This window comes from Hyalella azteca, unplaced genomic scaffold, assembly GCF_000764305.2.
Source record: "Hyalella azteca isolate HAZT.00-mixed unplaced genomic scaffold, Hazt_2.0.2 contig14624, whole genome shotgun sequence".
In the NCBI taxonomy this organism is placed as follows: domain Eukaryota; kingdom Metazoa; phylum Arthropoda; class Malacostraca; order Amphipoda; family Hyalellidae; genus Hyalella; species Hyalella azteca.
The window spans coordinates 164361-189402 of record NW_025944502.1 but is presented as its reverse complement, the minus strand read 5'-3'; the positions used below and the strand labels follow the sequence as shown (position 1 = coordinate 189402).

General features: G+C 37.4%; 1 protein-coding gene across 1 annotated transcript in view; it reads left to right on the top strand.

Moving 5' to 3' along the window:
- LOC108682585 (adenylate cyclase type 6) overlaps nt 1–25042 on the top strand; it is an 89100-nt gene that overhangs the window by 46580 nt on the left and 17478 nt on the right. Inside the window, exon 2 of the mRNA XM_018171779.2 lies at nt 21247–22029. Coding sequence (XP_018027268.1) covers nt 21247–22029 — 783 coding nt within the window. The remainder of the gene's footprint in view (nt 1–21246; nt 22030–25042) is intronic.

The following is a 25042-nucleotide window of genomic DNA, read 5'->3' as shown; positions in this document are numbered from 1 at the left end:
ATTTAGGACTGGTTTGTTAGTTAAAAGTAACGTTACATAAGTGAAACCAGTGAATGAACCTCTGAGAAGGTGGTCTTGAAATTTCAGTTTGGTGGCAGTTTACTCAATGAACGCAACTTGCTGACCGTTTTATGTAAATGTAGTAACAAACTGTTCTCGCAGCTTGATGCCGCGGCCTGCTGAAATGTTGTTTATGAGTTGCCTATATAGAGACGGGAGGTGGCTAGCGCACCTAGAGAGGGGTGCCTTAACCTCATTGCCTTGCATCGACATTTCAAAAATCATTGATAACTCAAAATTGATTAACTCCATGGCAGGCTTACTTTTAAATTTGCGAAAAATTGGAGACCAGTGCAAGTAAGCATGGCCAATTATAAAATATATTACTTTGAAGCCTTTACAGAATAATGGGAATTGAAAGAGCCAATCGCAATTGATGGATTCATATTCTGCCGTTGTGACACACTGAAAATTTCATGAAATGCAAAACAAAACGTGCAAATTTATGGAAAAATGTCATCTTCAATACCTAGGTTCTGATATTAATTGAAGAGACATTGCATTTTCCGGGCTTAAAAGAACCGTAGAATGGGCTTAAACTTAGTTGTTTCAGCAATGCCCACCGAAGCGGTCATTTTTTATTTATTTTGTGCATGGTAGGGAAGAATGCTACTATGTATGGAATGATAGGCTGATGTTTGGTGATTGAAGGATATGATAACATAACCCCCATCACAAACCGAGGGACGCTGTGAGCTCTTTTTTTGCACCGACATTTTTTGTTTCCAATCATGATATCCCAAAATTTTAAGTTGTTGAACTCAATATTTACTTTCTGTCTATATATAAATATATTATGGATTTTAATTGTTACAAATACAGATATTAGGCATGTACGTGAGTCTTTTCTTAGCTGAGCCTTTTCTTTGTCATTGTATTTCTTATTTTTGTATGCAAATATTAAGGCATGGGTTAGAGAGGCTTACGAAAGTTAATTGTCTTTGGCACAATTAGGTGAAGTCTGTTCAAATTATATACGCTCTACAAACTTCACTACACGACTTATATACACTACACGACTTTCTACACGTGTTCTCTGAATCACTCCTGTGCCTGCACCCGTTGGTATACCCTGAAGCCTTAAACTTTATTTACAAACTTTTGTGTTTATTGTTTACAACGGCAAAGCTCAGAAAATCTCGTGGTAAAGCCAAGTCTTGACTGCCCATTCGGACAAAATCTTTTATTAATTACGAGAACAGATGCAATAAATCTGGCCGTATACGGTAGCATAAACCAATATATATATTTACCAATTGTTTTACGAAATATAATATGCAACAAAAGATATATTTTAAGAGAAATGCTTGACGATACGGTTCGGATCGATTGTGAAAAGAAACATTAAGGCATGTATTAGTGCAATAACGTATTGTGACCTTTGCTGCGCGATGTTTTGTAGGAGCTCCTATATATCCTAAACAATATCTGCATCAAGTATTCCAGCGCCCAACATTTCAGTTAAAGATGAAGTCTGCCATTAATACTTTCTTTATATTCGTGCGTAGCTCATTTGCTCAACGAGTAAAGAACTCCCTATACAGCCACATCGCCTTCGTCAATCCCAATTTAATGAAGCCGTGGCATAGCAGCTAGGCTTTCGAAACATTCCTGTAAGGCCTAACAATCTCAATCGGACATGTGAATAAATGACTTAGATTCTTTCAAGTTATACTATTTGGGAAAATATCCAGTTATTTATTTGGACTTGTAGAAAAATGTTGTAGCCGGCGTATTGCTCGTATATGCCAATTAATCGATCCGACCTTTCCTTCTTTTTGGATGGGTAGATAAGAAGTACTTGCGATTTTTGATCCCTTTATTTCAGAATAGGTAAAAAAAAACTTGTTTTTATTTTGTGATGGTATCAGATAAAAATATAAGAAATTATCAATACATGTATTTTAGTTTATGAATATTTATTCACCAATTATCTGTGATGCATTTACTGCCCAGGCAACTCATTCAACAAATATACTAATTACTGAGGTGATGTTATACATTGCAAACAAGCCATTAACATGTCCATTGATAATTTAATAGGATGTCGTGTGAAAATGTGTTGAAATAGTGCACTTCAAATTGTACTTAAGAATTGGTTTGTTGTTAATATCTAGTTTCTCGTAATCCACTTTATGAAATTCTGACAAGATTTTTGACAATTTTCTATGTTGTCTTAGTTCAATGAAGGCTTAAAGAATTATTCAACGTAATTTTCCGACTTAACCTGCCTAAAGATGCTTCTCATGTCCATAACTGTTATATGATATGATTTTTCTGTTAAGTTGCGAGATTCACTTTTTATATGTTGCGCTGAAATTTCATTCTACATTTAGGAAATTTAGTTGTGATTTCAACCAGTAAATGTTATCTAGTAGACTTGTAGAATATTTAGCCTATCCACGAAAAAATATATATAAATTGGTGATAATTGACATTCAAATCATGAAAGTTGTACGCTAGGGTGCCGACCAAAAAGTTTGGATTTCTGCAGGTCTCGCGGTCCAGATTTGTTCAACTACATAAGCAGAGTGAATAAATAAAAAATTATATAATCTGACTCCATTTACTGGTTACACAATGAATGTTGAGTTTATACAAATGCTTTTGCTCAAAAATTTATCAAAACTTGAGCAGTAGAGGCCGCATTTTCTTGAACAGTTCTCTTGTCTAGTGTGTGTAGATAAAATAAGCTGCTCAGAACCTGTCGATTTGATGGTAGCTTGGATACTATAATACTTTCAGATGTGCCGACAATCAGCCAAGTGCCGTGAGTGTGTGTGATGGCACTAGAAGATAGAATTGAGTTCTGTATTATGCAGCTATCTTTAGTCACTTGTGAGCGAGTAAAATAAAATCAGTTAATAAATGTTCAAAGTGACCCAAAGGCATCTATAGTCACTTATTTTTTTTCAAAATCAGTTGTTAATATGATATTTTACAATATATCTAAATGATATACTGTACTCTTACATGAATCACGGGATACGCTATTACTTCATTTGTTCGTGTTATACAAATTATGAGCAAGGTAGAAGCAAAGCAACCTAACCTCACCTGCGGTCTTCTGGAGGGTACTGCACCACACAACGAACGTATAATTTCTGGTCAAATAAATAGTCTAACAGGAAATGAACTTTAACGAAGCATTGCCGGCAAAGAGTATGTAATTCAACTGTTAGTTCCTGGAAATAAGTTAAGATTTATACTTCTGCATCATTCAACATAAAAATCAAATATTGTCGAAAAAAGATTCAACAGGGCATTATAAACAGGTAAATAACGTTCTTATGCAACCCGTAAATATTGAAATATCTCATTTATTTATTTTTGGCTTTTTTTAGGTCCAGAGGAAGATTTTTAGGGGGTGAGAGTGCGAAAGTTGAATTTTATTTTTTACCATTAATTTGATTGGCACGAAGATAATCAATTTTTATGAGTTCTACTAATTAAATGAATATTCTACTAATTTCGATACAGGAGCTACTTTCGAATAAGTGGTTCAATGGGCGTGAGGGTTAGCGTCTGGATCCATATACTGAGCGAATGCATGCTTTGTCATATTTCTGTTCAAAATATGCATTATTTGAATAATATTGCTTTATACAATACAATATATATTGTATCATCCAGTATGAATCTTGGAAACTTCACTGTACTGAGATGAATAACGTTGCAGTGGGCTCATGACAAAAATGACGCTACAAATGATGTTTCTTAAAGACTCTAAATTATTTCCACATTGAACATCAGCCTAAATATTGCCTGACTGATTCCCCCAGCTTTTTTCATTGTTTTTGTCACTCGAGTGCTCAAGGCATTGCGAAATGGGCCTCTTTACTTTCTATTTAGCTTTATGTTCGATGGAGAAGGTAAATCTAAATTAACGGTCCTATGAGCGATGTGAAGGCGGCAGAGGAATGTACGATTGTTATCCAAGCGCTCGATATTATGGGCCACAGAAACTCAGGTCATTATTGATGATATTGGCTGTCATAACTCATCAGGTTTCCTATCAATTCGGATTTGTTGTTGCGAGGAGTTCCAGCCGCTCTGGCGCCACGATCAAATGTTTGCTCTAAAAACTTTCTTAGAACTTAAAAATAATGCGTAGGTATTTACCTAATTGATGACGATCTTGCTTCCAAAAATGCAGAATTAGGTATTTTAATTATCTTGATACTTGAATAGGAAAATTTATTGTTTCTTTAACTAGGTAATTTTTTAAATTAACCATGCCCCATTGTCTAGCATTGGCAAAGAATTTCTTGTGCTGCACAGTCAGTCTTACAAAAATACACAGTCTTACAATTTCACGTAAATTCTGCACATTTTCGAGTTTGTGCATATGAATATAATATAAAAATAATCAGTTCGCTTGATTTGTAACCATCAACATGTACATGAAACATATCCTGAATGCTACTAAATCAAAGCTTCAATTACTGTCACTCTGGATTTCAGGTGTATAATAAGTAATGATCTTTCATTCGACTGACTCCGATTGACAACCATGGTAATTTTTAGATATTTAGCAGCTGATGATAAATGACCGTACTCATTAAAATTAAATCACTGATATTTTTCTATTTGAAAGTACGATGAGTAATGAAGTTACTTTTTGTAAATCATTTATATTAATTAATTTGTGACAAATATTTTCAAAATAGGAAAGAGGTGCTTAAATATCCAGTAAATTTTTGTTCAGCGCTCGTTTGTTGATTTACTGGCCTCAAAAATTTAATAGTATATTTAAACTTGAATTAAACAGCAGGGTGTGTACTTGACGCGTGTGTGCTGTGCTGACCGTACACTCAGAGACTTATTATTAATCGTGATATTAAAGAGACTTATTAAAATCGTGAGACTTGTTATTTATTATTAGCTATTCACTTTTCCACCTATGTGGGTCAATGTGACCCAGTTTGACCCGGCATAAGCTCGCATCAGTGCAGTGCTATATTGTCCGTAAACACTTTCTCACTACGTAAGAAAGTTTTTCGCTCTTAAGTATGATCTAGTAATTTTTATTTTTCCAGGTGTTGTAAATCGCAAGAATTTCAAATATGTTTTAATGATTAAATATTTTATTGATTGATCATACCTCGGTTGTGGTATGACGGAAGCCATTTCCTGGGGTCTGAAGAGACAGTCTGGCTGGTCGTTCATGGCTTCAGCTCTGCCAAGCGACGGGAAAATTTCTGCACTGGCTCCAACGCGGACGAGGATAGGAAAACTTTCGGGTTTTTCTTTAGTTGATTAGGTTAATTGATGGACGGTTGATTAGGAATTCGTTTTAATCATTCTAAGCAGCCTAAATTTAACTTAAATATGCTGGCGCCTATTCAACGGTGAACGCCTTAAATTCAACAGGCAAAGACATCGTATAAAAGTCTGATGGATAGTCAATTCATTAGGACCTGAACGCAGGAAAATTTTTCAGGTAGACGAATTTTCAAGGAATTAGTCATGCATAATAATAATAATTCTAGCCCGGAATTTCAAATTTTCATCTGATGGCTCAATATTCGACATTTTATTATCATTCGTCACTAGATTTGCAAATGAATTGCCGTTCGATTTTAGGGGAAATCTACATTTCTATAAAGCGTTAACATTAATTTATTCTATCTCCTGCTAAATCTAAGACAAATAATTGATACAGAAATTAACGACAAAGTTTTTTGTGCCCAAGTTCTGATGTTTACTGTGTTTCTTTGGATACTTATTGATAACTCATTACTTTTGTTGAATAAAGTAAGTACTGCAATCGTACAAGTATCTTGAAGAAGATAATATTTAATGCTGTCAAGTCGTAATTGCATTCTGGTTGTTCGTTTAACTTGCACTATTTTAAATAGGTAAATCGGTAAAAATGATTATTTCTGTCTCTGTAGCTCGTTGATGCGTGATCCAAGGGCAATATTTGTAAATGACTCGTGTGTATATTAGGTTTTGAATAGTTAAGAAAATGCAAGTCAATGAATCGCAGTGCAATCAAATGTCAAGTTGGTAATTTTTGAAAGACTCTGATCATCAGATCCACGATGAATCTATCACCGGAGCCACGTAGGCGAAGTCCTTTTAGAGAAATTGACTTGAAAGAATTTAATGGAGCAGCTTCAGAAGTCATGAACGACACATTCCACTTGATTTCTGACGTATTGTATTCTGTCGACGCACTCTAGATTAAATCAATACCGTAATTATCATTTGATTTTCGAGAATAGCTGAAAGCCATCCTTCATTCAATTAATTTTCAATCTCCACCAAATTCTTGGTCGTTACATAAATTCTTTTAGATTGCATTTTTTTTTTCGCCCAGTTATTTTCATCACTGAAGCTCAAATGTCATAATCGAGTGAAGTGATGTGTTCAGCTTTGGTTATCTAAAGCTTGTCGGAGGTACTTTCACTTTCAAAATTACTGTGTCATTATGATTGCTTTATTTAAAATGTACTCGATATGAGATTCTGGAAAATATTTACTTGGAATTCGTCTTTACTCTGCTCTGTGCCTGCTGACGTATTTTGTGATTTTCTGACGTTTGATGACTTTTGTCGTATAATTGAACTGTAAAGAGAACTACGATTGTTTTTAAACTCCAGAGATTTTTGTGAACAAAGTGACAACTAAAGCGAGTCCTACGGTTCTCGATGCTTTATAGTTTAGTAGAAATATATAATTTTGTATATCTAAAATTATGTTGGTTTATTTAACTTTTATGATACATATATTATGTACGTATATTCCCTCTTTATTGACATATGTTCATTCGCAGAGCTCACGTTGCGAGTGAAAATGAACCAATTCCAAATTAATGATATTTTTTCCTGGTAAATTTGACACGATGATCTCATTACGATGAAGCTCGGTCCTCATTGAGTTCAGCTCATGCAAAATTTTTCCGATGTCAATAAGGGCTCAATTTCAAAATATTTTCTCATATGACGTTGATGTTTTTTATTCTTGATGCTTCTTAATTTAAATTGATGAATTCTGGTTAATTCAGAATTTGCCTAACTTATTCTTCATTACCATGTTTCTCAATTGAAACTCAAAAGAAATCGAGATTTTATCCATTCGATTAACGGGTATTCCAGTAGAACCAACTGGATTGCTGTGAATTCTCTAATCAAAGTCTTGACAAGTGTTATTTATTACGTTAACAATAAAGACACATCGAGAATTATTGCTAGGCCCACGCTACTCTAAAGTCGGGATGATATTTAATTCAATAGCCGCCGGGAAACATACTATCAGAAAACCTTACGAGTTGGTAACTCCTTCAGCCAATCACTGACGGTTTTTAAAGCTAAACCACGAAATCATGAATGAGAAATTGTCCGTTACGTGTATTTTAGCCGCTACGTGTACTAAGTCTTGGAGTTGTACGTGTACGCGAAGTTTTGTTAATTCGGCGCCGGGTCTTCAGAGCGACCGTCATCACAGCAACCTGCTATGAGGTGTCGCGTGGCTCGACTTTCTTCATCACGAGAGGAAATGAAATCTCGTTTCTTGCACGAGCCTCCGCCCGTTGGGGGAGCTTGCTATCTTATCTGGAAAATTTGTTCAGGGCATAATTAACTCAGTGCCAGATCTAAGCGACAACCATACTCATGTGGATACCATATCTTGGTACGTGCTGTTGTGGGCATCTTATTAAAGTGGTCATCTTATTGTAGTGTGAATAATTCTTAGTCAAATTGGTTCCATGTTTTTGTGCGTGCAGTGTTTTTGAGTACTATTTATTTAAGCGTAAACCATATTTAAGGAACCTATTATAGTTAACACATTTTAGTGGACACAACAGTTCAATGGACGTACCTGTTAAGTGGATACCAACGTTTGTTTGATTCCTTAATAGTTTATTCGTTCTAACAGTTTAATGCCTACAAAAGTTTCTATGATACATCAGCGCAAACCGGAAGAAATTAGATTTACTAAGTCATAGCGGACTTTACGAATGGTAGAAGTTGCTGTTGCGGTAAGACGTTCGCTGACATTATTATGATGGAGACATGGTGACCTAAATACAAAAATGTCCGAATATAAAGAGAACGAGTCGCTGATAAAATATAATTGCATAACTCGCACTCTTCTAACATGTATGAATTAAATTAATTAATTAACTTAGTTAAGTAATACTACACCACAAGCAGCCAGGGTCCATATATATGTTGAAGTTCTCACCTGAATTATGCAGTTCATATTTTCTTAGCAGGCAAATACTGAGAATCGGTTGCAAATCATATGGAATAAAAGTGTCAAGCAAAAACGCACTATATTTCAATTGGAAATCTTATAATAATTATCGGTTGATTGGTCTCAGTTGCATGAGCTCTGATAAATGTTGATAAATTATGTTCAGCAGCCATGTAGTCTAAAATTTATACAGACTTGGTGTGTCTAATTAACAAGTCTTTTGCTGGAAATTTTTCTGGTCTAGGGCACAACAGAGCCAAAAAGCCAAAGAGGTACAAAACCTAGCTACAAGCCACAAATAATTAAGAGAGTGAGCATATAATTTTCAAACATTAGTGCTTGAAATATTCTTTGACGCAACTTGTGCACTAACTCAAAATTAGCCAAATAAAAGCTAAGCGCTTGGCAAAGATTTCGTCCTAAAACAAAGCTGTCCTCGGCCAGCCAGCGAGCGTTTGCCTGCCACGGTCCTTTAACACAAGACGGGAGACAAGCTCAGTAAATAAATTATAAGAAATTAATTTTGTTTAGTGAGCTCTATATGGAAACGGAACATTTTTCGTAATTTCCGGAGTTTTTATTTGTATTTTAATATGGTGTGCACCATTATAATCAGTTAATAAAATTTGGTGGCACCATATTTTGGTTGCACCACGTGTTAAATAGCATCATGTTGCAAAAAAGTGCATGGTTTAGTAGGCAATGTATTTCCTATATGATACCATATTTTGGTTGGATAAAAAATGTATATTTTATTTGCAAAACATTTCTGTTGATGCATATAATAAAGAGCATTACATAGTCTACGGCATTTTTCTTGCTTTTTCAGATTGATTTTTCGTTTCAAATTCATTTTAGTTAGTCGTCAGCATGTTAAAACTATCGTTGCATTGCAGTTTTATTCAATATATGAATTAATTACTTTAAACAATGTGATAAACTCGTATACGTTATCTGCCTTTTTCCCCCTCAGGGGGGAGGGAGGGGGGCTTCTGACGCGTGTCTGTGCTCGTCAGAAGTCCTATGGGATTTCGCGCTCCTAGGGGGATTGTTCCTGAGCGCCTCACCGCTGAGCTCGCGGTGTCTGACTGCGGGTCTCAGTTGTGGGGTTAAGTTATTATGTAGGTAGGATTCCTAACATTAAGTTATTATGTAGGTAGGATTCCTTATATTAAGTTATTATGCAGGTAGGATTCCTTACATTTCCCTTCTGTCTCTCTCGCGTGGGCGGCCGACGTCCCGTGTAAGCGACCTCTTGTTCGAGTGTCTTCGTTTCTGCTGCTTTTCAACTGTCCCTCCTTGTCACTTCGTCTCTTTGAGATGCTAACGCTGCTTCTTTCGAGCCAGCTTCAGCGGGCTGGACAATTGAGACCTTCTGCCTCATGCGGTTGATGGAACATTTTTGATATATGAAAGTTTCGATAACTGAGACCTTCCATCACTTTGGTGATGTTCATCTTGACTTTCGGTGCAAGATAGCTAAATAGCTGAAGCGCAAGTAAACATTTTGGCCTCTAAACTAACTGCCTTTTTTCGTGTAATTTATTTAATTTGTCCAGATAGTTTCAGGCTGGAATAATCCCTCGCAATTAATTGCTGGTTGACCAGCATTTTGGCCTTTGATTTCGCACCTACCATTTGGATTGATGAAGTGACTGCAGGTGTGCCGGAGCTGATATATGTGCGCGCAGGTGCAGCCTTATATAATGAGCATTTGGCTGCTGCATGTTCGAAGTTTTGTGCACCTGTTGGTTAGAGAATGTTAGAGACTTGATTATAAGTTAAAATTTGTTGGTCTCAATTGATAACTTGAGTCATCTGAATGCCCTATATTTGTTCGTCTTATTGATAATTTGACTGATCTGGCTTCTAGAGAGCGACTTGACTGATTTTCTGGTACTTTTAATGCTATAGTGACTTGGCTACATTATCGACTGGAGTCGCGAAAATGATTGACTTTATTTAAAGACAAGACTTAAGTGCGTATAGCGTAACCTGACTGATTAGATCTGACCATGTGGCTTATCGCCTTGACCTTCTTGACCTGAGTTGTTGACTTTATTTAAGGACGTGACGCACTTTCAGATTATTTTATGGACCTGACTTAATTCATGGACTTCATTTAAGGTCATGATTCAACTCGCCAACTTGTTTAAGGACGTGACTCAACTCGTCGATCTATTGAAATACGTGACAAAACCCGCCGTCTTTATTTAATGACGTGACTTATAGAATTTATTTAAGGACGTGAATCAACTCCATGACTTTATTTGAGGACGTAACGTCGAAAAAACTAACAATATATGATACTTATATTAGTTATATAAATTCTAAATAATTCTTCATCGTAATACCCCATCTTTGTAGACTCGAAACTGGAAATCTCGCTATAAATAATTGAACTGCTTGGCTAAATTATTTTATTTCATTCAGTTGAATGTTGTCAAACCGTTAAACTTATAAAACGAATCGACCGTTAAACTTAGAATCGAAGCTACACACTCAAATTGTGTGTAATTTTTACGTTAATATGAATGTTCATGAAAATTTTACCAAATTAATTGTTTGGTCATGAACTGGATTACTTGACTCTGGCCCAAAAATGTTCCACCAAAATTTAAGGTGCAGGTCACGTTTGCTTTACCAGAAGCGCTTATTTTTTAAGCATCTAAATTCGTAGAATTGATAGGTCTACATGAAAATTTATCTGTTTTCTAATTCAATGAAATAACAAACTAATCAACCGTCCACACGGATGTATCAACCGTCAGTTCTACAACTTGTACATTAGTCTTTTGGAAACGAGAGCAGTAAAAAGTCAGTTGACAAAGGGAAACGAGAGAAGTCAGTTGACAAAGGGACCACAACGGGAGACCGAACCCAAATAAAAATTATAGGAGGAGCATTGATGCTTGTTGGTGGTTATAGGAGGAAATTACAGGTGTTGCACCGATGCTGCATCGATGGCGTGTTCGGCCTATATTCCACCTATAACTTGCCCTTGGCCCTCTAGCCTCTACCGGAAAAAATCTTCTTCCACCAATAGATACCCATTGGCACCGGTGGCGCATCAATGAGCCACCGATGGCCACCTTCAAAATGAAAACCTTTAGACACAAATCGGATGCATTTTTATTTAAAAAATTTCCTTTTGCTATGCATTTTCCTCCGATGCATTTTCCTTTACTGATATTGCTTATACGATCACATATTCTTTGGACTACGTGTGCACATCCGCCATAGCAGTGTCCGCCATAGCATAGCTTCATACAAGTAACAATGTAAGATATGTAGCAGGTACAATTATCACAGTACCAGATACATACGTCGTGAGAAATCAACTTGAATAAAAGTCCCTGCCTGCAGGATTCGAACTCCGAACTCTCGCGCGAAGCCTAGCCTCTACCGTTGAGCCGTCGCAGAAGACTTAGCATACGAGTCATTTTAAGAGACTTGTGATCAAAATATTTCATGTTTGAATTTCATCAACTGACGGAAGTTAATGCTTAATGTTAATGCATCGTGATGATTTGATGGTTTCATCAACCATTTTCTTAGAACATGCTGCTATTTTCGGAGTAAACAGCCGCTGAAAGAAACTTCGTTTATCCATAACGAGCTATGCATGGTTCAGCTCAGAGTTGTGGCTACGAGAAAATGCTTGACAAGTATCGAAGTTCCTAAATGTGAACATTACACTATTTTTGACAGAGGTTCGATTAGTAATATTTTTGTAAATAATATTCTTGCATGAATTAAGGATATTTGCTCGATGATTTTGAAATTTTCGGCTTGAAATACCTTCCTTATACTTCGTGTCAATATTTTTCTCAAGCCCATCTATTACCTTTTGCGTAGGAATGATACAGATACCGTAGGAATGATACCGATGTATACTGTAATGTGAATTAGTATAGGTTGGCAGAATTTCTTCTTTCAAGCAGGTTTCATTGAAGACCAGAGAATTTGTTTTATTCGCAATATTCTTATAAGTTTTTTCAATATATCGAACAATATTTTTAGTTTGAACTGGCAAATCGAAAATCAGGTTAAATGAATCACGGGATACGCTATTACTTCATTTGTTCGTGTTATACAAATTATGAGCAAGGTAGAAGCAAAGCAACCTAACCTCACCTGCGGTCTTCAGGAGGTCTGTACTGCACCACGCAACGGTATAATTTCTGGTTAAATAAACAGTTTAGGAGAAAATAACTAAGCATTGCCAGCAGAAAATATGTAATTCAACTGTTATTTCCTGTAAATAAGTAAAGATTTACACTCCTGCATCATTCGATATAAAAATCAAATATTGTCCTAAAAATATGAAGTTTTTGTGCATCCATGTAAATATTGAAATATCTCTTCAAATTTTTTTGGGGCTTTATTTTTAGGTCAAAATGAACATTTTTTGTGAGTGAGAGAACGGAAAAATTGAACTATATTTTTTACCATTAATTTGATTGGCAAGGAGATGAACGATTTTTATGAGTTCTAATAATTAGATAAGCATTCTACTAATTTCGACGCAGGAGCTTCGTTGGATACAAATGGAAGAGAAATTAATTCGTTGATGACGTCGAATCCTTTATCAAAGACAGCCGAAAACCGAGTCGTGTTTTAGCCACTAAATTAAAGACTAGCCACCGTCTCGATTCTTCAGCGTATCTCATTCACGTTCAATATGCAATTAAGTGTCGCCAGAATGAAATCAGTGATGTTATCAAATTTTACGATGTGGTTTTTAATGTATTGACTCCATACTTTCAAGTTTAATTATTTTTGATCACTCATCTTGCTAGATATAAGTTAATAATTGTGGAATAATACTAAAATCTATTATAAAATACTTCAAGATGTCTTTTAAGTATCAACCTTCTACCGCCTGACATGAGTCACCGGAGCAATATTGTCACAAGCCTACTTCCCAAAAAATGATACGTTCAAGTGAGCGCATAAATGACTTGACCTGATGGTTGCCGCCACGTACGACAACTTTGAAATGCTCTCTGTTACGTACAAACGTCCTCAGGTTGCTACACTCCATAGTTTAGGTATAATTTAAGTTGAAAGTTATGTTCCCGTAGAGTGACACAAGGCGGTACACTGTTAGAAAAATTACCGTTAACGGTATTACCGGCGTTTCAGTGGCCGGTCGGCACGTGAAAAGAAACACCGAGTTGCAGTTTTTATTTTAATTTAACACCAAAAATCCGTAAAACATCTGATGAAAACGGCGAAACAGTTTATTTTCATGGGGCGACCGGCCACTAGAACGCCGGTGGGACCGTTTTTTCACCGTTTTTTCTAACAGTGTAGACGGTTAAGTAGATATTACGAGCAGACATAACGACGGCCGTATGATCACGTTCAGGGTAGACAGGGTTGCAACAGCCTTCTGTTCAAAGCGTGCCCACTGCCCCAAATAACTTGGTGATAAGTAATGTCCAAGAATTCAAACTACTTACTTGACTTTACAATATTACGGAATTGACTTCGCAAGTGTCTTTCGAATAAGTGGTTCAATGGGCGTGAGGGTTAAATTATATTTTTTACGCAGGGCGGAAAAATGATGTGTGCAAGATGACATAAGCGATGCTCTTTTATACTGGCTTATTTTAGCGCATTTTCAGGGCATCAGATGCTCAATGAGATTCTTGACTATGCGTACGTTTCCTAACTGTTTACATTTTTCACAACATTTTGGAAAATGTGCATTAAAATTTAATTATAAAATTTCTCACTGCATAAATAAGCCTAATGTGCTGTGAATTGTATGCTTAATGATATATTATTTAATACCCCACACAACATGCAATGCCTGCAACTGGTCGTGACAACGGGTCACGAACTGCAAGCGAACGAACGCCAGTCCTTGGAATCTGTTCATGTTTAATTGCACTCGTGAACCCAATACAACTGGATACTGCGCTGTATATTTACACGTGTAATTATCATCGTATCCACGACTCTCTTATTGTATCGTGCATTCGCATGTCCTTCGTTTATGCATGTATAATTACCATCGCTAACTAACGCATGCTATTTTCAGCTGTTCAATGAAGAGCTGAATTTTCAACTGAATTTTACTGATAAATTTCGATCGAAGCTTTGAAATTTCCTTGTCAATTGTTCTATTTGCAAATCCATTATTGACTAAGGTTCTTTTGCAATTTTTCAGCTGAATATTCAAATCATTTTCAGAGGAGCAGGTTTTGAGTGCTCGTTGGATGAGAGCACTTGTTGCGCTTCTTTTGTAGCGCTCTGGGCATTCGCTGGCGGCGTTAAGGCCTCTCCCGGCATCTGTGGGTTTCCGGTATACTTTGGTTACGAATGAATTATTCTTAGCTTGGACGACTATATCTAAAAAAGGGCAAGAGAGCCGAAGCTCGAGCTCTACGAGCTCAGCCGAAATCGTACTTTGCCTCGATGACTGCCACCTATACTTGCTAATTTTTAGATTTATTTGTGTTTTACCATCGTTTTTTGGCAGTTGTAGCCGCCAACCGTTGCGCCACTTACATAATCTACCAACGCCACCTGTGTTATGCGCCACCCCTAATTTTTATTTGGGAAGTAAGGTCTGTAACGATATTAACAAGTGTGAATTTCCGTTCAGCTTTCGGTAGTTGTATTTACAATTGGTGAGCAACACTATTGATCTTGTGTGTTGAAGAATGGACTTTCATTGAATCATGTTAAAAAAGCATTTTCTGGTGCAGTATTTTTCCAGCCTCTCTGAGACAATTTTCGATCTGTCGTGTCTTCAATCATTTGAAACAAGAAACTCAGGCTTGGGTGTCGCAATCTCATAGCGATTACAATCCGAGTCGTGCAGTCTTGCTCAAGTTTATCGAACAAATCGGTCCTCATCATGTCAAAGATCAAATTTGTTCACCGGAAAAATAGTTTTGTGAATTTCGAGTAATATGACTAGGTTGCGATCGCGAAAACAGGAGTCTATCGAACACATTAGAGCGTCTCATTACATAGATCAATGTCGAGATCTTGCTTCCTACAAGAAATTAACTCATATTTAATGACTATTACATGCTACTGTTATTTAACGCTATTTCTTGCTTTGATTGCTTGTATAGTTAAGGAGAAAAATTATGTCATTTGTTGCGTATGTCTGACCGTATCATAAATTAGGATTCTATGTGTTTTTTCACGGTCGAACAGAATTTGTGTCTTCAAACAAATATGCGTTTAATTTATGTTTGAAAGGTAAAATTATTGAGGTACAGATAATATCTAAGTTCTAATTTCATATTTCGATTTTATGTTTTGCATTTAGGTTAAATTTGTTTATATATGTCGTCATGCAAAGTCGAAAACGTGCATGATTGCCCGAAGTTATTACTGGTTCTCGAGAAACATTGAGTTTCCGAAAATATAAACATTGCTAGAATTAACTTATTCTCCATTAAAAATAACATTGATAAATTTAAATGCCATCTGTAGAGGTGTTGAATTACACGAGAGATCTGTGTAATTCCTTAGAACTTCTCAACAGCTGTAGCCAAAGAGGAAATCGGGTATGTTTTCTTTAATATTCGTAGCACTTTAATAGTATTCGTATTATCTAATGGAACTTGATATTATTTCGAGACATTATAATTCCATCGTCCCTTCCGTCTTTCTCTGTTCCATATTTGAACATCTCTAATGCACTTGTCTATTAATGAAAATTTCACCAACTTTTCTCTTAATCAGGATATTATCCTGGTTATACTCTTACCCTTGTGTTTCAAATAAACGTTTTCTTCTTCATATCTTATAATTAATCAGTTTGGACACTGCTTTCAGATAGCTAAGCTGGAGCGGCTACAGAAAATAAAGTTTTTTTCGCAGACAACTGGAAATAAATTCATGAATGAAATGATTGTAATAAAGTATAAGTATATTATATGTCTCTTATACACATCTAGATGTGTATAAGAGACAGCATTAAGTTATTATGTAGGTAGGATTCCTTACATTAANGGTGGTGAGCGTGTGGTGGTGAGCGTGTGGTGGTGAGCGTGTGGTGGTGAGCGTGTGGTGGTGAGCGTGTGGTGGTGAGCGTGTGGTGGTGAGCGTGTGGTGGTGAGCGTGTGGTGGTGAGCGTGTGGTGGTGAGCGTGTGGTGGTGAGCGTGTGGTGGTGAGCGTGTGGTGGTGAGCGTGTGGTGGTGAGCGTGTGGTGGTGAGCGTGTGGTGGTGAGCGTGTGGTGGTGAGCGTGTGGTGGTGAGCGTGTGGTGGTGAGCGTGTGGTGGTGAGCGTGTGGTGGTGAGCGTGTGGTGGTGAGCGTGTGGTGGTGAGCGTGTGGTGGTGAGCGTGTGGTGGTGAGCGTGTGGTGGTGAGCGTGTGGTGGTGAGCGTGTGGTGGTGAGCGTGTGGTGGTGAGCGTGTGGTGGTGAGCGTGTGGTGGTGAGCGTGTGGTGGTGAGCGTGTGGTGGTGAGCGTGTGGTGGTGAGCGTGTGGTGGTGAGCGTGTGGTGGTGAGCGTGTGGTGGTGAGCGTGTGGTGGTGAGCGTGTGGTGGTGAGCGTGTGGTGGTGAGCGTGTGGTGGTGAGCGTGTGGTGGTGAGCGTGTGGTGGTGAGCGTGTGGTGGTGAGCGTGTGGTGGTGAGGGTGTGGTGGTGAGCGTGTGGTGGTGAGCGTGTGGTGGTGAGCGTGTGGTGGTGAGGGTGTCGTGGTGCCCTTGTGATGGCGAGTTTGTGGTTAATAATATGCACCTATCAACCACACGATTGATGGTGAGCGTGTGGTTGTTGATTATTCAAGCGTGGGTTACGTTAGACTTGGTTCTAGTTATATGCGCTCATGAATGCTCCCAAGATGCTCTGTATTCCCTTTGTGCCTGGAATGCTGGAATTCGCTCACTGCTCACAGACGCGCTTCACATCATGCGAGCTCCTGGAATAATGTTCAGCTCAGGCCTGCTGGTCGCAGAATAAACACAGATCAATTTTGATGCGTAGGCGCATTTGGGATGGGATTCAGACTGTTAATCCGGGCTTTAAAACAATTAAAAAACATCGGGTTTTAATGATAAGGTTTAGGTAAAAAATTTATAACTTTGAATAACTGGAGAGAACTAAATAAAAAGTTTTTATGCATATAATTTTTTGTGAATTTCCCGCAGATTAGTTCAAAAAGTGTGTTCCCCCTGTGTCTCGACAATTAACGTACCTATTACATTTGTATTCATTCTGTTGACTGGAAGTTCTTAAACTCAAAATAAGAGGGATGACAAGCGTTATTAAATAATTACTAAATTATTATCCTTGACTGGCAGCTTTTTCTGGTATTCTTCGCACCGAGGATTTTCAATAATATTTTTATCGTGAGCGTTCGCTAAGCCACTCAAAAGGCTGTAATGATGTCACTTTAGTTACAGTAACTACCGTAGTTAAGAAGTTCGTCTATGTAATGGAAAACTTTCCCGATTATGCATGAACTGCTTACATCAGATTAATTAAAAACTTGCTTGACGTGTGTATGACGAATTTTATCTTTGCACGTTGGTCGAACCTTTGAATTGTTTGAGGTTTGATCACTAGAGGCACTACTTTTCAATGCGCTTTATCTCTTATCCTAATTTTTATTTGCTTGTCCAACTTGAACAAAGCAGGATTACTTCATATTTCAGATTTAAACTACATTCAACTTAATGAGTCTTTCGGCTCCTGGCACTCATTAGCTACATTAACGAAATATAACATTGCCTAAGCTAGCAATTTTTTTCGAATTTTGATTGAAATTATTACATGATTTGATCAGATTTTTCTGAATTTCTGCAGCCTTTTACAAAAATGTCAAACCAAATCGTTATTACGTATCTTGTTCTGACCTTATAACTATATTGCTTCCTAAATTAATAATCAACTTGAGTTAAGATAAATTCATTTTAATTTTCTTAAAATTTCCTCCTGTAATTTCATATACTTTCATTTCTGTATTTTAGAAACATGGTTCTTATCATATACAGGTTCGCCTACATGTGTGAATTCCTCCAGGTGATTTCAATCAACTCCCCGAAGATATTGCCTGAACTCAACAGATCTCGGACTGTCATTCTCATCGCAATCTTCTGTTCTAGAAACTGAATACTGCTAGCCTGCTATGAAATTTGCAATATTCTGTTAACGGTACTCGATTGAAGTGGGTATGTGCACTCTGGACACGTTACACGTCTGCGAGAGTGATAAAACTTTAGAACATAACCAGCATGCAATCGGGATACGGGTGCTCTCTCTATATGTCCCTCTTATAGTTTATTTATAGCGGAGCAATTTCATAGGTTTACACGACAGCTCGATTCCAAATTTAATATCTTGGAAATTCTAACCAAGGTGATGGTGACATAAACCAGTTTGTTCGCATGCAAACAGTGGCAAATGGGTAACAAGTTCGGAATATACTTCACCTTTCATGATAAGATATCTTAACAAATAAACATGAACATAACAAATTTGATATTTGTGCTTCTCTGGCAAAGTAATGTATTACAAGCAGTACAATATAAGTATATAAAATCTACTTATATTTATTATTAAAAATAATTCCTTTCGATGATTCAGTGAGTGATGCATTGAAGATAATCAAGTAACTTTCGGTATATATCGTCGCTTTAGAGACCCTCTTGGCCACGGAACTCGAGATCATTTCCACGCATACCGACGCAGCTATAAAACTTTCGGTGCTCCGACATAACACACTTTGTTGCGAACTGAAATTTTACGAACAGTTGATTGCCGTTCTCAATCTATCAAACTTCTGCTCCAAATATTCAACATTTGCGAGCCAAGTTCGGTTGAAGTTGTGAATTTTTCGCCAAGTAACCGCTATCGGGCCGGATATTCCCTTGAAACGGCTACCCGTAAACGCGATTGCTTGATTGTTTTTTAATGGACACACTGAAACCCCTGTGATCCAATTGAGATAATTCCTGCGTGCTCCAAACTGAAAGGACTCTAGTTTCTGGAGTGGTTCTGACTTGGCTTGCTCACTCTGACATCACCAACTGGGAGAGAAAACTGATTGCAGTTCGTCTGACGTTCCTTGCTTTGGAGATTTTCCCTTTTATACTTTGCACACACAGGCGTCATGAAACTTCTGCGATGTGAGTTCGTACGGCGCCATCACTTGAGCTTTATTGCTGTCGATAAGTGGTCTTGCTACCATATATAGCTACCGAGATTATTAGGCTACCATAGCGGTAACGAAATTGGTGTAATTACTTAAAAATTAATGCTTCTTAACGAATTCTGCTTGATTAAACGATGCTAAATCACCATTGTATAGAATAATGGTTTAAAACTGTTGTGGAAACCCATGATACAGTTCAAAATTAGGGGCTGGATGATACAGCTATCCAGCTTTATCCAATTATAATCATGCCTGCTCTGAGCAGCTTAACTAGAACCGACTGGTACTGATTAAACACGGAATTTTCTGGTAATACTTTTAAACAAATATTGATTAAGAGTGTGCACCTTGATAGCTCCCATCACAATTTACATATTATTTGATATTGAAAGGCATGCTTGCCTAACCTGACAGAGGTAGATACTAATTGAACTGTTTGGAAGTTACGTTACTGCTTCGGCTGGAGATACATATAGTATATAGGCACACGGATAGTTCTAATTCAATGACGACTGGCAGAGACTATGCTGCACGTAAACTGTCCTAAATAATGAATTATGGTTCAGTTCTTCTTCCAATTATTAAAAGAAATTGGCAGAATCTAGAGCAGCGGTACCGCCGGCTAAAAGATGACAGATGACAAACAATTGATGATTTGTGTGGAGTTTCTAAATGCTAGAAATGTAAAGCTCTAGTTTTTTGTTTGATAATTACATGATAATGCTACTGATATCTGATCAAACTCTAATTTTCATTTAAATTTTTTGGATCCTCGGTTGATTCTCAAGTAGGTGGTGTTATTTAATTATTAGCGGTAATCTGTAAATGGTTAGGGTTGAATGATAGTCAACTTACTATCATTATGAATTCAAACAATTTTTCACTTGATATAGTCATTGCTATTACTAAGCATTTTTAGATTATTCGAAGAATTCACAACAAAAATCAATGACATTCGATCATTTGGTTCGTTTGTTATCTTGAACACCGTCCTCATATCACTATTTAAATCATACGAATTTCCTAATTACTAACTGGAAAATGAGTTCTATAACTTAAGTAGTGCTGCGTTACATCAATAATATTGCTCCCTCTTACGAGTTCTCAACAAGATACATTATTTAATTTCTAGACTGTTTCAATATATTTTTATAACATTTAATATTCTAATATACAGGCATTGTTCTATCGACAAATCTTTGTGTTCATGCTAAGCCCAGGCATCAAGTTACGACGAAGATGAAAGACAAAATTTGGCTCATTGCCAAATGCGGCGGCCGTTCCGTTTGCTTGCAGCGACTCGAGGGGTCGCGAGCTTTGGCCGCTTGCGCTGCGACGAAATGTTCTGCGCCATCCTTAGGTTTTACTTGATTTCAGGCAATGTGTGTGCTGTTCTGCATATTAAACATTACTTCATTGTTTTTTTCTTGCGTTAAATTCGGTTTTTAATTTTTTGTTGTTGAAGAAGACGTCCACCGTAGCACGTACCAAGCTTACTTTTAAATGTATATTTGTCTTAATTTTGTAGTGGATCGTGTTCTCATAAAATAGTGAGTTGGCAATTCTGCTTTCTTATTGTCAATTTTGACAGATGAATTCAAGAAATATTTTATTTAACTTTTCAAATTCATTAAATGACATCCCACTACTTTTGTTCAGTTTCAGCTTGATATAAATTTCATTGTCTTTTGAATGTTTTAGGTAGTCTTGTACCTTCAATTCAGTTTTTTCCTGACGGATATTTTTCAAATAATTGAACGAAAAACAATTGTCGCATATTTTCTGTGTGGAATATGCGAGTTTTTAGTCCTGAAGAAAATGTTGAGCAATTGCTTTTTGTTTCCCCCAGGAAGCGGGAGAGTCTGGCCCTCGCAGCTCGTCGCTTCGTCACTCGAAGGCCAACGGCTCGTCGTCGGCAGAGCCCTCATCGTCAGTCGCCGAGGCCACACTGCCGCCCAAAAAGTCTAACTGGGAGGTCATCGAGCACTACCACAAGTCCGGGCTCGTCGGCACCTCGTCTTCGCCTCGTAGTCCTAAAGAAGCCAAGTCCCGATTCGAAGATGACGAAGAGAGCCTCGTACACGAGCGACGTGGCTGGTGGGACGTGCCCACGCTGTGTCTCCGGATATTCAAATCGTCTCAGTTTAAGAACATTCATGTGGAAGTGCTTTATCAAAGATACTTTCTTCGCATGAACCAGTCGAACCTGACGGTTCTTCTGGCACTTCTCATCATAGTCATAAGTTCGATCATCGGAGTGTCGGTGTACCTAGCTAGTGACTCCATTTCTTATACTACGGTTGCCTTCCTCGGCAGCCTTCTCATTCTTTATGGCGTCCTAGAAGTTCTACTTATCCGATCATGGGTGCAGAACGAAGTCGCTTTGTACGTATTTTCATATATTGTCCTGGCTTCGTTTTTTGGTTTAGATCTCCTAGTTATGCTGTTTCCTGAACACCAGACAGCATCATCAGGGTTATGGGCCGTAATATTCTTCATCTACGTGACCTACACATTCCTACCTCTACGTCTACTCGAGGCTACTGTCGGCGGTGTTCTGCTCGCCGTGCAACACATGATCTGCTCGGCGTGGGTGTCGCGCGGGCAGCTGCACGAGCTCGTGTCACGGCAGGTGAGACTTGCTAGTTATATTCATTAGAATAAATACATGGCATTTTTCTAGCAAGCTGAAAACATTTAAAAATTCAAATTTAATTCATTAAGTAGTAAATGCCTTTTGAAGCGTCTATTGTCTGTGGGGACAACTAAGAATGAATATTTTGGACAAGACAAAACCTTGATATTCATGTCTTTGCTTTCATAACGTGTAGTGAAAATAAATAATTGACCGATTTTTAAAACAAAAAGGTTATGAGCTTTTGTACGTATTATTGTCTGTTTTAGATTAAAGTGTTCTTAAGTCATCTTGACCAGAACTAACCAAAGCAAGCTTGGTATTGCACTGTATTTAAATTTTTCGCAATTCAAACTTTAATGACTTTATGTAAAATTCTTTCTTGTGGCTGAGAAGATTACATTACCAATTCAAACTGGCCCTATTATTCTACAGAGACTGAAGCTCAATGAATGCGCATTCTTTGCTTCTTTTATGCTGTAAATTGAATTCTAAAATTTGGACAAGAAAATGTGACAGTTTTCTGGAAAATGTTGAGTTCTTTGAATGTTCAAAAGAAGGCAGCATTGGGCTTTGCTTGTGAACACTAAAACTTTAAAAAATCAGGATGTTTATTTCGCGGCAAGTGTTATCAACTGCTTTTAATTCAAGAAAACATTATTGGAGTAACTATCAAATCCCTCCGGCTGTTTTCATTGGACTCTTATGCTTAATAGTTCGTGAGCAGATAGTTAGAAAATATAAAACTGGTATATCATTGCTACCACATTTCCCCCGTGACTGCATTGCATAACTCGAGCATACGTTACGCTTTTACAATCTGCTTGCAGAAGACAAACTCGTTTTAACTTCCCTCTAAGCCATCAACTTGTAGTTGATTCGAGCAAAAACAACATGCATTTTGAAGAAGCTTCCTCGCGTTCTGTCGTCTATAGGTAGTGAATATTTTCTGGTACCCTGAAACGCTTGTGCCAGAAAATAATGTCGTACCTACTGGAATTTGAAAATATTCAAATAAATAGAAATTTGACACGTTCTCCAAAAATATTTTATAGAAATTTAGGCATTGCAACGTGCTTCAGAGATACAAATCGAGCGTTCACGACAATCTAAATCCACAAAATTCATATGACAATTTTGGCGGTAGAGAGTCAAGTATTGTGTTTATCGTTTTTTTTATTCATAACTCAATATAAGATAAAATAGTATATGAAGTGTGCCAATAATTTTTTCATGACAGGGAGTTGAGATGAAAAATGTGTAATAGAGCCGATTACGTCACAGCAAACGCGCCTGTTCTGACGCCGGAACAAAAGTGGCCGTATAACCATCAGTAGGAATTACAAGCTTCTTGTCATGCCGGAGCGCGTCGGGTGCATGGATTATGAGGTCGTCGACGCGCTTCGTTCCCGTCACAGCTAGGTTGCTATGTTTGAGCAGCCATTTATGACGCAATTTGCATGATATCAGGTCGTTGTATGACGTAATAGATGACATATTGCATATTTTATCGCTTTGCTATTCAAATGACATGAACATTGCTTTCCCAGGTACGGAGCATATGTGTAACTTTGAAATTAGCCTTTCTTGACTCACATTTGTATTTATTTGACGTATTACGACTGCCCATGGAATGTAATATCGTCCAAAATTCGGACATGAAGTGAAACTGAACGAACTTCTCTTTATAACGTTGGCCTTGTAGTTGCATAGAATAAAGACTTTTAATAAATAATTTTACAATTTCAACTAGCAATTGTGCGCTAAACCAATTCCATCCGTACACATGAATTTATTTGGATGCTTTCAATAAATCTTTATTTCGGCAGTAAATTATCTGATCCACTTCCAGAATAAAGTTCAAATTGAAATTGTCTGAACAGTTGCATATAGTTATACCATTACCATAGTTCGTTACTACAGTTCGACACCACAAGATCATGATGTACTCATCAATAATTAACCGTATACAGAGATCAAATCCATTCACATATCATCACCAGCGGAGATTTAATGTGAATCTTGTACTTCCATTGATAGTCATTTAAGCAGCAGTGGTCCCTAGTTTTTTTTTTGTCTTGCCCCAGTGTTTGAAAGATAAAATATTTCCTAGTCAATTAGATAGACATTACCAATACAAAACGAATCGCATTTCTATTACATCTGCCAAGTGGACCGCATATACCCAAATAAAAATTATTGGTGGAACATCGAAGATTATCGGTGGCTCTAGGCTGAAATTATAGGTGGAGAACCGATGGCGCATTGATGGTCCAACCTTTTTTCACCTATAACCTGTCGATGGCGACCCTGCCCGAAAATCTCATCTTCCACTAATAACTGCCCACTGTCAACGGTGGCGCATCGAAGACCACCGATAGCCAGCTTTAAAATGAAGTCGATAAAAAATTTCCTTTCAGTTTTAAATCCAATGCATTAACATTTATTGATATTGATTCATACAATCATACATTCCGAGGACTAAGTATGCGCATACACCATGGCAGGACAAGTAACAATGTCAGACATGTAGCAGGAACAAATTAGCCCAGTCCCAGACACATACCTTCTGAGAAATCAACTTGAAGAAAGTTCCTGCCCACGATTTTAACTCCGATCTACCTAGCGCAAAGCCAACCCTCTACCGTTGAGCAATCGGAGAGAACTTGGCAGTCGAGTCATTTTAAAACTCAGTGGAAGTATCACAAAGATCAATATCATCATATTACAGAAGTTCTACCGGGCTCTCACCGTGATTATTAGATAATTCCATTAGCACTTATATCATTAGTCTGCTTATATCGTAAGTTCACAAGGAATTTAAAAGCAAAGAAAACGCCAAGAAAATTCACCATATCGATATTGAAAACGTTTCGGAGTCCAGCTCCATCATCAGTTCGACTAAACTAAAAATGAATAAAATCACTTTAAAAGTCAAAATTCAAAGACAGACATAAAACCTAAAGATCTAACATTATATCGAAATAAACAAGACTAGTAGTTATGAACA